The sequence below is a fragment of the Gopherus evgoodei genome, chromosome 1, assembly GCF_007399415.2.
Source record: "Gopherus evgoodei ecotype Sinaloan lineage chromosome 1, rGopEvg1_v1.p, whole genome shotgun sequence".
NCBI classification, from domain to species: Eukaryota; Metazoa; Chordata; order Testudines; family Testudinidae; genus Gopherus; species Gopherus evgoodei.
In genome coordinates, this window is record NC_044322.1 from 301,935,189 (window position 1) to 301,951,475 (window position 16,287).

The following is a 16,287-nucleotide window of genomic DNA, read 5'->3' on the forward strand; positions in this document are numbered from 1 at the left end:
TGATTTGCACATGAATATTCCTACTTACACTGTGCAGGGTATTGCATACATGTTCTGAAGTTACTTTAATATGTTGTCATCCAGAATGTCTTCATTTCAACTAGGGGTATATGGCTGCCATTGTCTTCAGTAGGATTACTCATAGTAGTAGGCCCTATCCTCAGTGGGCCCACTCTTCCTAAGCATCCTCCAACCTTTGGGCTTGTAAGAAATAGCAAAGTTTCTTTATTGCTGTGAAGGGCTTAACCACAAGCTATGGATGTAACCGAATTGGTCCTAGCAACCCAGACCGTCAGCATTTAACAGCTGCCATAAATATGATACTCTTCAGAAAATGAGGGTTTTGGTTAAGGCTAAAGAACATACTCCCTTCTGGATCTGATGGCTGCAGAGCAGTAACAAACGGTAGAATTGCTAACCTAATGTTAGCTAGAGCTGACAGAGCAGAAGGAGTGTTATGTAGAGTGGAGTAAGATCTATGTTATTGCCTTTGTGTTTCTGAATTCTGTTCTTGTTATGAATAATGCTCTTCATTATGAGTTTCAGGAATAGTGGAGCTGTCATCCTGTGACTCAGATATATCAGCGCTAGGAATTCCAGAGACAGAAAATCTGAGGCATGTGCTCATTAATTTCAGTCGTTTTTGACAAACTAACTTGTTTGAAGACACTGCAGTTTCAGCAGTTGTGGAAGAATTCTTAATAACTCAACACATCATCTTCATCTTCATGCTGTATGTTTAAAAATTACACCAGGATGAATACTTTTTTGTACAGGCAAATATATGGATAAAGCATGTGTTTCTGTACTGTTCCCATACATACTACTCCACATAGAACAAGTAGCTACAAATATAGATCACTGCAATTTTCTGGTGGGTGCCCAAAATACACTGGGCAAGCTTAAGGTGGAATGGCATAACACTATGCACCAGTGTTGGGGTTATATCTCAAACCCCATAGGCTAACAGAGACTGAGGTTACGTCAGAACTCAGCATGATGAGAACCTTCAGGCACAATTCTGTTGTCAATTACTTTCACCGTCATCTGTTGTGACACATAAATAATGTTATCTTAAGTTGACTGATGTTTTGAATGCCTGGATTGTACTGTGGAGGAGGTATCCTACAATCTTCCTCTTACTCACTGTCTTGTCATTCATTAGTAATTCTTTTTAAAGGAGGCTGTCAAACTGAGTAGAATAAACACCAAAGATGTCATATAGTACATTCTCTCTCTCTCTCTCTCTCTCTCTCTCTCTCTCTCTCTCTCTCTCTCTCTCTCTCTCTCTCTCTCTCTCTCTCTCTCTCTCTTTTTTTTTCTTTCTTTCGGCTAGGTACAGGAGCAGATACTTGAAATGGTGGGGAAGGGAACAAAGAAGCCCCCTATGTATGCATTGTACAGTGTATATGTTCATAGTAAGATATTATTACTTATGTAATAGTATGTATTATTTATATTGCAGTAGAATATAGGAGCCCCAGTTATGCATCAGGGCCATGCTGCACTAGGAATAATGTACAAACACAGAACTATATGATGTTCTCTGCTCCAGAGAGCTTATAATTTAATTATAAGACAGCAGATGGATGCTGAGAGAGAGACTGAGGAGCACAAAGAAACAATGAGACAGTATTAATTAGAATGATAGGCAGTGCACTCATTGCACCAGTTGCCTCTACAATATGTAGTGGTGGTGGTGGTCGCTATAAACTTTGCAACTAGATATTGTGATCTTTACCAAATAGTGCACAGGGAACCAGGAGGATCTCACTAATGTTAATTATGTACAAAATAAATCATTTGTAAAGATTTCAGTGGTGATAGCGCTAATTAATTACTGTATATATGTATGTATTAGGCTTTGAAGGTGTAATGTGATGTAGTATATGTAATCACTATAATTTACTATTTGCAGCAATAATTTTAGAGAGGACAGGTAAAAGAATGAAGGCCATTCTGCTTAACAATTTAAGAAGTTCATATGTCTGTAATCTGAGAGACTTTTCCTCAGAGATTAGTTTTGCATTCTGGTCAGGAAAGATGTAAATGAAAATGTTCTGGTAACTTGCTCAGTATTGTGTACAAGCAACTATTGGAAATATGCAAGTTGTCTGTCTTCATAGCCATGGAAATTGAAACCTGATAGTTAACATCAGAAGCTTTTCCTGTGGTCCTTAAATTAAGGAATCTGCTGGCATAGCAATTACCACAGTACAACATAGTGACTTACTAAGAATTGTTTGTTTACCACAGACTGTGTAATCTCTCAGCCGGAGGAAATTAAAAAAAACCAAAACATTGATGCAAGAATGCAGGTCAAGGACTGCTTCTACAGAGCAATGCTAATCCCCCCGTAGTAAAAATGAACACCTGCAGTATAGTCTCTCTAGAAATGGGAAAGAGCTAGTGAATTAAGAGGCAAAATTTGAAGTTGTATATATGAAAGTGCTGCAGATAAATGTGTTTGCTGCTCAGTAACAAAACAGTTTAGTCTAACAGAAATTCATTAAAGGGTAGGAATATCTATCTCCCTGTGAATGATAAATAACACTGCTCTACAGCCAAAATGCTTCTGAAATAAATGTAGTCCAACTTTACTAATTCTGGGTCACTGAGAACGAAAATGATGCTTAAAATTGTTGATTGGCTCTAGTTTTCAAGATATGCTATTGGGTCAGTATATATGACCCTTGACTTGGGAATGGCAAAGAATAAGTGAGTTATAAAGGGAAGGGATCTCAATTTAAGCCAGAAATGACTAAAATACATCTTTGACTGGATCTATGCATAAATCTATGACTGGGTTTGGACAGTACTTGCTTTTTAGGCAAAACAATGAATGATGCAATCTGAAGCTGGTATTGCATCCTACATGATATGAATTGCATCATGTTATTCCTAGAAGTCATGGATGATGCAATCATAACGAAGCTCACATCACTCTGCTGAACAAATTGCCCTATATCAGCTCTAGAAATCATACAGTGTCGTGCTCTCTTATTTATCAGTGTTTGATTTTGCAAAGGGACACATTTCTGTTTAGCCAAAGTGAGCAGAGATGCCTTGTACTTGTGTGCACAGTGCAAATAACTTCTGCTATGTTTGTGGTGAAGTGACTTTTGCATCACAAAAGCGCAGTCTAACCACTATGGTTAAGAAAGCCTATCACCTTTATTTTGGCTGCAAAATTGGAGATCGGGACAAGAGGTGGGCCCCACACATATGCTGCAACACTTGTGCAACAAATCTTCGCTAGTGGTTGAACAGGAAAAGGAAATCTATGCCTTTTGCAGTGCCAATGATTTGGAGAGAGCCAACAGATCATACCAGCAATTGTTACTTCTGCATGGTGCCTCCAGCTGGGAAAGGTGTGTCAAAGAAGAAGTGGACTGTGCATTATCCAAACATTCCATCAGCTATACGCCCAGTACCCCACGGAGAAGGACTGCCGGTTCCTGATGCACCGGAATCATTCTCACTTGAGTCAGACGAGGAAGAGGATGAAACTTCTGGTCCTGAACCATCAATATCACAGGACCCACATTTTCTCCCATCCTCCTCCTCTGAACCACACCTCATAACACAAGGTGAACTGAATGACCTTGTCAGGGATTTGGAACTACCCAAGAGTAAGGCAGAGCTGTTGGGCTCCAGACTACAGCAGTGGAATCTCCTGGCAGGCTGTCAGGGCAAATGGAGCCCATCAATGCTTGCAGACTATTGCTGGACAGTGACAAGAGATGCTCCATTTAATGAATACAAGAGACAAGCCAAGAAGCGCTGAGTAGACACTGAATAGGACTAAACTATGTACATAATAGTTTGTTGCCTTTTGTTTCATAATAAATTTTATTTATATAACCCTTTTGCTGATTTTTAAAGTATTACATAAACAGGACAGGTGAAATATTATCATGTAAAGCAACCATAAACACATGAAAAGACCTAGGTTTACAATTTATGATTAAAACGCTACTATCTGCACAATATATATAGACATAAAATGTAAAAACTTAAATATCTTAGAAACAGTAGCCAATCAGTTGTTTTAATTGTCATATTTGAATTCAGCACATCAAAATACATAATAAATACCACATTTTATCTCTGAAGCAGACGACTTCTCAAAAATTGTAGACCAGTGTAATCAGTATATATTTACATTCAGGATTATATCTAGTTGATATTTATACGCCTGAATATAATCTAATCTTGATAATGGAATGCCTCCCTGCTGTGCTACGACTCCTCTCCATATAACAAGCCTTGAAATCCATCACCCTTTTACCTAATCTTTAGTTATCAGGAAGGGAGATTATCTGTAGCTATTTACCCCTTAAATTTTTGGGACTTTGGCTAGAGGTGCAGTGGCTGTGGCTGAGTGATTAAGGTGCTCGACTGCAATCCTGAAGGTTCAAGTTTCACTCAATCTCACACTGAAAAGCCACCTCCAGTTTAACCCACTGCAAAATGGGTACCTGATCGATTCGGTTAGAAAAGTCAAAGCAGTCTGATGTGATGCTGGCCCCAAAGCTCCGTTGTGTGTACTGTTGGCTATGAAACTGATATGCCTTATCCACATCAGCTATATGAGCCACTGGCTCCAGGAAACTTTGACTAACTGGCCCCTCTTCTCTTCTCTTCTCTTCTCTTCATAGTGCAACCATCTGTCCTGCTTCTTCAAGGTGTCTGGCAACACAAAGTACATACTCAAATCTACCTGGGCGCCTGTGAGCCCTGTAAACTTCACTTTGAGACCAGAACCCCCTAAAATGCAGTGGGGTACTGGGAAAATCCTGTTCTCACAGGAAATGTTAGTTGATTTACTTTGCTCTTTAGAAATAGGGTTTGAATGTCTACTTGTGAGAACTCCTCTTCCCTTTGTCCCCTCTCCAGTCTGCCTAAAGTGATTAATTTAAAATGAATATTTTAACAAGGCGCATCAAGACAGGACTGTTTTGTTCAATGGATATTTTTTGTCTACAAGTCCCCCTGTTCTGATATTGATAGTAACAAAACGTCGTTGTCATTCATCAGATTATGTGAAACTACATGGATGATCCTGTTAATTTCTTAATAGAGAAGTACTACTGCCACAATAGTTACCATCACAATTGGCATCTTGTAATAAGAGCTAAAGATTGCATGGATGGGGTATCTAAACTGCTCCCTATTGGGATAGCCTGGGGAACCTTGTACTGCCAATAGCTGTGCGTTGCCTTTTCTGTGAATGAGAAAGATCAATCCACTTCTTTCACGAGCACTAACTTCTCTCTCCAGACACGTTTTTCAAAATTCAAGAAGACTGTATCCCCTCATACAATAATATTAGCTTTACCAAAACTTTTTTTTTTTTAAGGTGGAAAGATAGGTGATGCTTCCTCCAAAGTCCAACTTTGTCTTAACATCGGCATGACTTAAATCCATTTCAGAATCCTGTCTGCCTCTCTCGCTACATTCTGTTTGTTATTGTCTTTGGCTTCACGCTAGCATACAGCGTAGCAGGGGCTGTATTATCTTTCTCATTATGATTATATAGTTCCATGGCAATGGGAGTTAATCTTACTGTAGTAGAAGCAATGATATCTTGCAGACCTGATACACTGAGATGCTTTTAATTATTTGCTCCATTCCCTTCCAGGGGCATGGTTGTACAACAACCTTTTACCTTGTTGCTAATGTTCAGAAGCTTTTCTTGTTACTGATTCTGCCTTACTAAGTGGAATTTATTGTAGAAGATCTGTAGTTTGAAAAAAATGAACTGTTCTTGTTAGTGTCTTTTATCTGAGATCTAGTTTTAAATTATGCTGACCAAACCCTTATCTTATTTAAATAAAAATGAATGGTTTACCTTCTGATATAATTTTCTAATGGAGTCTGAGATTTTACATGTCACAAATACAGTAATCAGTAAAGAGAGAAAAAAATCGAGGGTCAGTTAGAAAGAAAAATTGATAGCCAAAAATATGTTTATATTATTCATCTACTGATTTTTGTTGCTTCTCAAGATGTCACTAGATAACTTAGGCTTTGATTCCTTTAGCCATTGATCTGTATTTATGGACGGCTGTATGCATATGCTATAAACTAATTGGTCCTTTCCAACTTAAAGAGAAAAAAGTATGCAAATAGATGTATTTGATAATGCATAAAGAGCTGTTCGAGAACCAGATTAAAGGACCCACAAAGTAGGATCTAATTCCCTTTTATGTTTTCTTTTGATTGAGGAAGTAAACTAAACACTATCAATACTGGAGCCTAATTAACACATACAGTCCCTACTGAAGTCTTTCTCTGATGGTCATTTGTATTTAAAGGTGCACTGTAAGCTGTTTTTTTCCCCCATTGAGAAGGCTCTTTTGGGGGAGCAGTAAGCAGCTCATTTTTACTTGGTTCTGCCTTTAATGGATGGCCCATATGCCCTGCTAGCCAATCCCAGTGACTCAGAAGGATCAGGGTCTACACTACAGACCTTTAATCGGTATAACTACATTGCTCAGGGATGTGGAAAATCTACACCCTGAATAACAGAGTTTACTGACCTTCCCCCTCCCCGCACCTGTAGACAGTGCTAGGTTGACAGGAGAGCTTCTCCCATTGACATGAAGGTCTCCCGTTGGCTTAGTAACATCTTCACTAAAGCGCTACAGCAGCACAGCTGCATCACTGTGCATGAAGACAAGCCCATTGCCAGTGGGTGCAGTGTCATCCTTTGGGTAGGAAAGTGCTTGGCCAGGCTGAGTCTGGAAATGGTTGGCTGACGCTCTCACAGATCACTGGCCATAACACAAGAGGGGCTTTCTGTGAGCAGAGCCCAAAATCAAAAAGAATGTCTTCTTACAGAGTCTCAGAATGATAAAGGCATAAAGCTTCTTGCAGCTAATATGAATGGGAGGCCTCCCACTACTAGAGTCATTAAAGTGAGAGCAAAGGTTCTTAAAGTGAAAAGTCCACATTTTCCAGTCCTTTTAAAGTAGAACAGTTAAAGTTTTCCATAGCCAGATACAGATAAAGGCTGCCTGCAATATGAGCTTTACACAGTGCTTTTCTCCTCTGACACAGCTAGAGTCTGCCATCTTTGTCCAAGAGAGAGAGTGTTCAAAAATGTTCATTTTTATACTTCCAATGTAGCCAGTGACGGCTCTTGTATTCAGAGAGAGTGCACTTTACTCACTGCCCTGTCTAGTATACTAAAGACATTCTGTGCGTCCTTGTCACAGAACGGCTGGCCCCAGTAAATGAAGTAGGTCAAGCTCCCTCTGCCAGAGCAGGTGTCCCAATTGGCCAATTAAGAGAGTGAGGCAGCACCTGTGAGCTATAAAGGCCCAGGGAGAGATCCAGTGAGGGGAAGTGCCTGAAAGAAGTCAGGAAAGAGAGTCCCAGTGCAAACAGGTGAGAGCTGCCTGAGAACAGGGAACTGGAGGTGGTCCTGGAAGAGAAAAGAAGGTGCTCCTGGGATAAGGCTGAAGGCAAGGAGAGCAGCAAGAGGGGTTTGCTGGCTGGTATCCCCAAACCAGAAAGGTAGAGGGGGAGGGCTGGAGAGGGATGAAGGCAGGAGGAGCAGTAGAGGGAGTTGTCTGCTGGCTCAATGCTGGAGAGCCAGAGCTGTGGGCCAGAGAGGGCTGAAGTCAGGGAACCAGTGGAGGAGTTTACCCGCTTACCGCTCCAGGGCTTGAGAACTGGACCCAGAGGAAACATGGGAGTAGAGTTGTACTCCAGTTGGAAAGGCGGGGGTGGCTGTCCTAATAAAAGGACAGGACAAGAGTGCACTCGAGTGTCAGGATGTGGTGAGGGACCCTAGGGAGGCACTGGAGCGGAAGAGCTTGGTGAGGGACTGCGGGGATGTACGTCGCATAGTATGTATACTGTTTGGACTATGCTGGAGGAATTCTCATTAGTGGGACTTGTTTTGTTATGATTTATATGGATGGGACTTTTGCATTAAATGAACCCCACAAGGGCTATATTTATACTTGGAAAGATTCTTTGGACTGTTCCTGGGGACTAAGAAAGAAAGAAACTGTTATGCCACAGCCTTCCTTACAAGGGTGCTCTGGGTGGGGCTACCTTATGACAATCCTATAGGACTAATAGTGTTCCTGGTATGTTATCAAATTGTTCCTTTTTGTGGGAGAAGTAAATTGTTTGTTAAATCAGAAATTATGTTGAAATATATCACTTACAACATATTTGAAACTGAAACCTTCACTGTTTGTTTGTTTGTTTTTCAGATGAGAGTCCCTATACTAAATCTGCAAACCAGACAAAACCACCTGAAGGAGCATTGGCTGTGAGGAGACAAAGCATCCCAGGTAGACCAGCTAGTTTAAATTTTAATTGCCCTTGTCCCATTTTCACAACAATATCTTACAAGTTAGAGAAGCCAAATCATTTGTTAGTTTTATCAAGTGGTTTATAGTTTATTATATGGAGCGCTATAGTGATGCGCTATATTTCAGTTGCCTCACATTTTCATTATAAAAAAAAAATTAAAAATCTGCTTTTTACAATTACTGTAATGCCGCCTTGGTTTGCATGGGCACTTTGACATTCGGGTCAAGGAGGTGCTTTTTGTTGTCCTCTTGAAAAATCTATTCAGACTGTCAGGGCCAGCTCCAGCGTTTTTGCTGCCCCAAGCAGGGGGAGGGGAAAGAGGGACTGAGGGACCCGCCGCCGAATTTCTGCCAAAGAGCTGGACATGCTGCACCTTTCTGTTGGCCACTCCAAGCACCTGCTTGCTGCGCTGGTGCCCGGAGCCGGCCCTGCAGACTGTCTAGGTAGGTAGTGAGTTGTGATCACTGCTTCTGATTGGCTAAGAATTGTATATGTCCCATATTATACCATCCCCACCCCAACTATCTTGTTTATCTCTCCCATCGATCATGTCTTGTCTTTTAGATTGTAGACCCTAGGGGGCAGAGACTGTGATTTTCTATGTGTTTATGCAGCCCTATCACGATGAGGCCTCAATTAGGTTGACCCTCCTAGGCGCTACTGAAATATAAATGTTAAATAATAATGGTAATTGGGCCAAGTTATAAGGTGTTAGAAGCTGACATTTCCCATTAGTCTTTTGTTCAGCAGAGCTTGCTTCAGGCTTACTGCTAAACTCGTTCAACTTTACATCAGCACTATGCATACACGATGCATCTCACTCCAGCATGCCACACAAAGCTGAACCTCCTTTAATGAGACACAGGCAAAATAAATGATGTGGCCACCCCCTCTCCCAACCACAATACCATTTGACCTCCTGGAAGATGCACAGTACTAGATACCAAATACCAGAAATTCAAGTCTCAGTTCTACTGACTAGTGTTACTAAATCTGTGGCTACGTCTTCACTACCCGCCGTATCGGCGGGTAGCAATCGATTGCTCGGGGATCGATATATCGCGTCTCATCTGGACGCAATATATTGATCCCGGAACGCGCTTATATCAATTCCGGTACTCCACCAACCCAAACGGAGTTGAGGAGTCGACATGGGGAGCCGTGGACATCAGTCCCGCACCGTGAGGACCGTGAGTAATTCGATATTAGATACTTCGACTTCAACTACGTTATTCACGTAGCTGAAGTTGCGTATCTGAGATCGATTTTCCCCTGTAGTGTAGACCTGCCCTATGACTTCACAGCCTTTATTACTGAGCAAGTCTTGATATTCCACAGAGGTTACGCAACCTGGGAATGGAACTCAGAGCTGTAATATGACAGACCCGAGTGCCACTGAGGGCAGGTCTACACTTAAAACACTGCATCAACGCAGCTCTGCCGCTGTAGCGCCTTAGTGAAGATGCTCCTATGCCAACAGGAGAGCTTCTGTCATTGGCTTAGTTAATCCACCTCCCCAAGAGGCAGTAGCTATGCCGATGGGAGAAGCTCTCCTGACAGCATAGCTCTGTCTACCTGCGGGGGTTAGAGCAGTATAACTACATTGTTCAAGGATGTCGAGTTTTCACCCCCCTGAGCAATGTAGTTATACCAGTATAAGTCTGTAGTATAAACCTTGCCTTAGTCACATTGTCTCAGTGGTCTGTGCTGCAGTGCTGAAGGTCCAAGGTTCAAACCCTGATGATGATATGCTGATAGAGGAAAGCACTTCAGTTGTGCATAGTAGAATTGGTTTTTTTCTATCTAAAAACATCTTAGGCAAACAACTCCCTTCTGCCTCCTTTCATTTAATGAATGTTGTTTAGATAGCAAAGTCAAATTCTCCAAAGTTAGAAAGCTCCAGAATGAAGATCTCCTGTGCTGCCTTTATTCTGTATGTATTATTATGCAGTCTTTAATTACATGGTCACATACTAGTTTTTTCAGTCCAATAAAAATCAAGATTCAGTGCTTCCTGAGGTGAATACAGATCTCTGCTGGTACCATAGTTGGGTAGTATTTTACATCATGAGTCAATAAAACTCAACTTATTAAGTATTGTGACAAAGTTCCTCCTCTACCTTGGTGGGTCCTGCGCTTATTGGCGGATTTGCTCACCTCAGTGATCTTCGCCTCTGGTGGAATCCACAGTCTGGGTCACCTCCTCCTGTGTCTGATCAGGAGTTGCGAGGTTTGGGGGGAACCCGGGCCCGCCTTCTACTCCGGGTTCCAGCCCAGGGCCCTGTGGATTGTAGCTGTCTATAGTGCCTCCTGTAACAGCTGCATGGCAGCTACAACTCCCTGGGCTACTTCCCCATGGCCTCCTCCAAACACCTTCTTTATCCTCACCACAAGACCTTCCTCCTGCTGTCTGATAATGTTTGATTGTCTGATAATTCCTCAATCCTCCAGTAGCACACCCTCTCAGTCTCAGCTCCTTGTGCCTCTTGCTCCCAGCTCCTCACACGCGCTCCTTCTCCTCTGGCTTCTCCCTGCCTGACTGGAGTGAGCTCCTTTTTAAATCCTGGTGCCCTGATTAGCCTGCCTTGATTGGCTGCAGGTGTTCTAATCAAAGTAGCTATCTCCACTGCCTTATAGAAAGATCTTAATTGGCCCCAGGTGCCTTGATTAACCTGGAGCAACTGCCATTTTTTTACCAGGGTACTAGGGATTTGTTTAGCCTGGGGCTAACATACCTGTTCCTCAGTACTTTACTGTAGCCATCTGGCCTTGCCCCATCACAGTATCTATTTATTATATTGTATTCTTTTGGAATTTTTTTAAATTGAAATTGTGAGAGGAGGAGAGCATTATTGAAGTTTAAAGTTACGTATGAAACAGCTTGTGCCACATGTCCATCACAGACTTGCATTCAGTGTGCCTCCTGTATTTGAGAGAAGAACGCACACTTATAAGGCTGTGTTCTGTGTTCCCAGTATAGTCCTTGTGGAAGAAATGAGAAGAGCCAACGTCTAAAATTTTTGTGCTTGGCACAGATTCTTCCAGTTTCAGCCGTGAATGCTAGTAGCATCTCCAGTTGATGTGTAATGGGGGTGCTCCACTTGCTGCTGCAATGGCACCTCCTCCTGGCTGTTCTGGGGATTAGCTCCATAATGCCAATCCCGCTCCCGTTGCACACCGTCTCTCTCTGTCTCTCTTGGTCCACAGCTTCTCTCTCACTCCAAGAGCTGCTGCTGCCTCTTTGTTACTCAGCCCCCCAGCCAGGTCACTCAGCATTCCCCACTTCAAGGGTATAATCTTTCAAAGTCTCTTCTGTTTAAGGAGCCTCTGGCAGTTCTCACACCCAGTGCCCTGACCCTGTCACTCCTCCAGTGACCCAGGCAATCTTCCAGTTCACTGCCCCACCAGTGCCGCTTCCCCAGTGTCACATAGGGGAACCCAGGCCTACCCTCTACTCAGGTTCCAACCCAGATTCCCTACAACATGCAGCCACAATCTGTTTAGTCTACAACCTTGCTGCTTTCTACCCCGCATCCCACAAGCTCTCTTCCCACCCTGCTTTCTTGAGTGTATGCCCTTCCCTTAGGGCCAGGACCCCAGGGTCCTATTATTTCCCTTGGTTCCCTCCTTCACTCTCTACTAAACAGAGGCTGACGGCAAAATCCTCTGGGCAGCCTTTGCTGCTACGAGATTCCTGGACTTATACTAACTCCGCCTACCTCCTCCTCTTTCACAGGTGAGCTTCCTCGCAATTAGCTCCCCATACAGCTTATCTCTCTCATTTGCTGCTTAATTCGCTGATTGGGCCCACCTGGCCTAATCCAGTCCTCTCAGTACCAGTATGGGGAGTACACCCCATCGCAACGAGCAGTTAAGAAACCTGGGAAAAGGAGGTCCTCATCTTCTGAACAAAGTACTATTTTCCATCTGCCTATCCATTGGGAAAATAGTCTTCCAGAATCTTTGGTAGAGGAAGTCCCCTTAAATTTTTCTTTGGCTTCTGTCTCTGTGTATAAGAGATAATTTGTTTAAATCTGAAGGTGAATTGACCGTTTCTGCCTTATTTGAGTGATCCCCTTGGCTCTTAAGATGAAGGCTGACAGGATGCACAAACAAAAGGTGGTTGTAACATATATCTCAAGTTTGAATTTGTAGCCAAGCTAAAGAACTGTTGCAACAATCAACCTAACTTCAGTGCCTAGAAAGATACTGGAACAAATGATTAAACAATCAGTTTTAAGATTTAGCGGATAATAGGGTTATAAGGAATAGCCAACATAGTTTTGTCAAGTGCAAATCATGCCAAACCAACGTACTTTTCTTCTACAGGGGTAGTGGTCTAGTGCAGTGGTCCCCAACCATTTTCATCTAGTGGGAGCCGGATGACGAGCCACCGAGGACTGTGGCCGGCAGACAAGTATCCACTGAAATGCCGCCGAGAAGCGGCAACTTCAAGAGGCATCGCCACTGAAATACTGCCGAAAATCAGTGGCATTTCGGCAGCGATGCCTCTTGATGATGATGCTTTTTGGCGGCATTTCAGCGGCAACGGTTCTTGATGTTTCCGTTTTTCAGCGGCATTTCGGCAGATGCTTGTCCACAGGCCAGTACGCAGATGCAGATAGATGCCCTAGTGGGCGCCTTGGCGCCTGCAGGCACCAACTTGGGGACCACTGATCTAGTGGATGGGGGTGAAAAATAAAGATGATATATCTTGATTTTAGTAAGGCTTCTGAAGCAATTCCACATGACATTCTCTGTCTTTTTTTTCCCTTAGCAAGGAAAACTCAAATCCACAGCTACAAAATGGGGAATAACTGGGTAGATGCTATATTGCTGAAAAGAATATGGGGGTTCTTGTGGTCACAAATTGAATATGAGTCAACAATGATTCTAGTTACAAAAAGACTAATATCATTCTGGGGTGTATTAACAGGAGTGTTGTTTGTCAGATGTGGAAGGTAATTGTTCTATTGTACTCGGCATTGGTGAAGACTCAGCTGGAATACTGTGTCCAATTTTGGGCACTATACTTTAGAAAAGATGTGGGCAGATTGGAGAGAGTTCTGTGGAGAGCAACAAAAATGATGAAATGTTTAGAAAATGTAACCTGTGAGCAAGGGGTTAAAAAAATAGCATATTTAGTCTTGAGAAAAGAAGACTGAGGGGGATACCAGTCGTCAAATAAGTCAAGGGCTTTTATAAAGAGGATGAGGATCAATTATTCTTCATGTTCACTTGCAGTAGGACAAGAATTAATGTGCTTCATCTACAGCCAGAGAGATTTTGGTTAGATATTAGGAAAAACTTTCTAACTATAAGGGTAGTTAAGCTCTGGGGTAGACTTCAAAGGGAGGCTGTAGAATCCCCATCATTGGAGGTTTTTAAGAACAGGTTAGATAAACACCTGGCAGGGATGATCTCTGTATACAGGGTCCTTCCTCAGCATAGGGGGCTGGAATTGATGACCTCTTGCAATCTCTTCCAGCCCTATATTTCTATGATTCTGTAAGTAAGACTGGCGCTTTGTCATGGCATCTTTGATCAAAAATCACAGAACAGTCAAGGTAAACTTAGTAAATGTCACAAGTTTAAGGAGAAATGGTATGTAAAGTCACAAGAACACCATTGAAAGTAATGGGGCCACACGATGGAGGGCGGTAAAGTCCAGTCCTGCCACTAGGGTGGGATGTCCTTTGGGGATCTGGTCCTGTCCGTGGATGATAATAGGCCCTGAGGGGAGGTCGAGGTGCAGAACAAACCAATCCTTCACTATTCCTGCAGTGGCAGCTCCTGTCTCAAAGGGCTGGCCCGGCTCCCTGCTCCAGTCCATTGGTTCTCAAACAGCATGCAGGTGGGGATTTCTCCCATGATGTCCCACTCCCTTCCTGGCCCAGTCACTTGCTGGATCACCCGCCCTGAGCTTTTGTGACAGCAAACATGGTCAGCCCATGACCTGGGTGACCCCCATACCTCTGCAACCTGTGAAATCCAAGACACAAGGAAAAGTTGTGGACAAACTGTAAAGTCACTGTGTCCATGACGTTTTTTATCACCATGACAAACCTGAAGCCCAAACCAGGCATTTCATGAAATAAATGTCCTGTTTTTAATTCCATTTTATCCCCAAAAGCAGGGTATGGATTAAACATCTCTTTGGAACAGAGCTTGTTTTAGATACACCGTGAATGCATTATTCATATGATGAGAGTATTTGTCATTTTAATCATGTCTTCGCATGGCCCAAAAACAAATGACTGATTCTTTCTTAGGGATTTATAGAATTTCTGAAAGTAATGATAGTTTAATTAAAGTGATGTGTAGTTACATTATACCCAAATTGCATTTTAAAACTTAGAATTAATACTGTGTGCTTGTATTTATTTGAATCGCTGGTTAGCTCTGCAGTTTCTTTTCTGTAGTAAAAATCCTGAGTATGGAGGTGGTGTTGGCACTGACAAACAGGTTACAGAGTGAGAGACAGATTATTTCCTCTCATCTCCGCAAGATGCCTGTATTATTCAAATGCAGACTGGCACCTGATGTATTATGCAGCTGAATTATTAATCTGTCTGTGTTCTAGATTGCAACATCCTTGGGACAGGGACTATGGCCCTAATTCAGGTAATGATCCCTATCAGTCAACACTTCAGCACCTACATAAAGCAGTGTTGCCAGCACCACATGTTCAAGTCACAAGTCAGCCCCCTAAAACCATGAGACTTTACAAATAATACATTTTTTGTTTTCTTATTTGCTCTTGGTGTTTGATCTTTTAGTGTTCATTGTCCAGCTTTGCTCTGCAATCAGGAGGACTAGAAATATACTTTTTTTGACTGAAAACTGTGTTTCTCATTCTCTCTCATTTCTGCAGGAGACGGGAATTAAGAATAACACCAAATATTGGGGGAGTAGTGATAAAATTGCAAGAGTGGGGAACACTATTAAAGAGGCCCATTGAAGTCAATGGGATTTAAGCACCTACCTAAAGTTAAGAATGTGCTTAAATGGTGTCCAGAACAGGGATGGACTCAAGCAAGTTCTGAAGTGCTTTTCTGTATAATAACATATGTCTCCTTATCTGTTTGAGTAGCACAGAGGAGTAAAATAATCATTGTAAAAAAAGTATAGTATTTCTTTGAAAACCTATTAAGCCAAATGTGTTTAGCATGGCAGATTGTTCATAATTTGAAGTTTGAGTGCTTGAAATGTTCGCCAAGATACTGGGGTGAACTTTTTGCAAACTGTAATATTTGGCAGGTGGTGTAATTATTTGTGGCTTTACTGACTTAGAGATGGAAATTATAACCATGTTGCTTTCTCTCCTCCGAGTGAATCCCATACACTGCACTCAGCCCAAGTACTTGGGCTGCACAGTGGGGACCTCTCTTGGGCAGAAGAAATCTCCTTTGCTTTAGGCTGCAGAGCAGTTATGTAGCTGCCGTAGCTTCTGCACTGCTTGATCTACTGAGCAGCAGTTGCATGCTGTCCTCCTTAACTCACAACTGTCCTACTTCCCAGAAAACCCTGTGTTCCTGCAGAGCCTGGTCCATGATATGCAGAGGATGTTAGGCCTTGTCAAATCTTCCTCCCAGCTGCCTTTCTGTGCCAGAATGGCATCAGGTCCAATGAATACGAGGCCTTCCGCGCCCATGGTGAGATCAGAAGTTACCTTCGTAGAGCAGAAGCAGGAACAAGTGTACAGAACTAGAATTTAAATGTATTTACTTGACCTATTCTTTTTCTTTTGCCCACCAGAGCAGGATTTTTCCACCTGCCATCTCAAAATTTGTTATTTAGTTGCATAAATGTACAGTCTTTATTTGTAGATCAGTTGTTAAATTTGGGCACCATGTTTTGACAGAAAACTGTCAAGTCTTTGAGGTCTAAAATTAAACCAACCAGTTTTCTTTCAGTATATAGGCACATCCAAGTATTTTGTATCATCCC

At 42.3% G+C, this 16,287-nt stretch overlaps 1 protein-coding gene across 14 annotated transcripts in view; it reads left to right on the top strand.

Moving 5' to 3' along the window:
- GRIP1 (glutamate receptor interacting protein 1) overlaps nt 1–16,287 on the top strand; it is a 583,767-nt gene that overhangs the window by 378,501 nt on the left and 188,979 nt on the right. For all 14 annotated transcript variants that reach the window (XM_030548793.1, XM_030548789.1, XM_030548792.1 and 11 more), the window contains exon 2: nt 8,235–8,315. In XM_030548793.1, the coding sequence (XP_030404653.1) occupies nt 8,235–8,315 (81 nt within the window). The remainder of the gene's footprint in view (nt 1–8,234; nt 8,316–16,287) is intronic.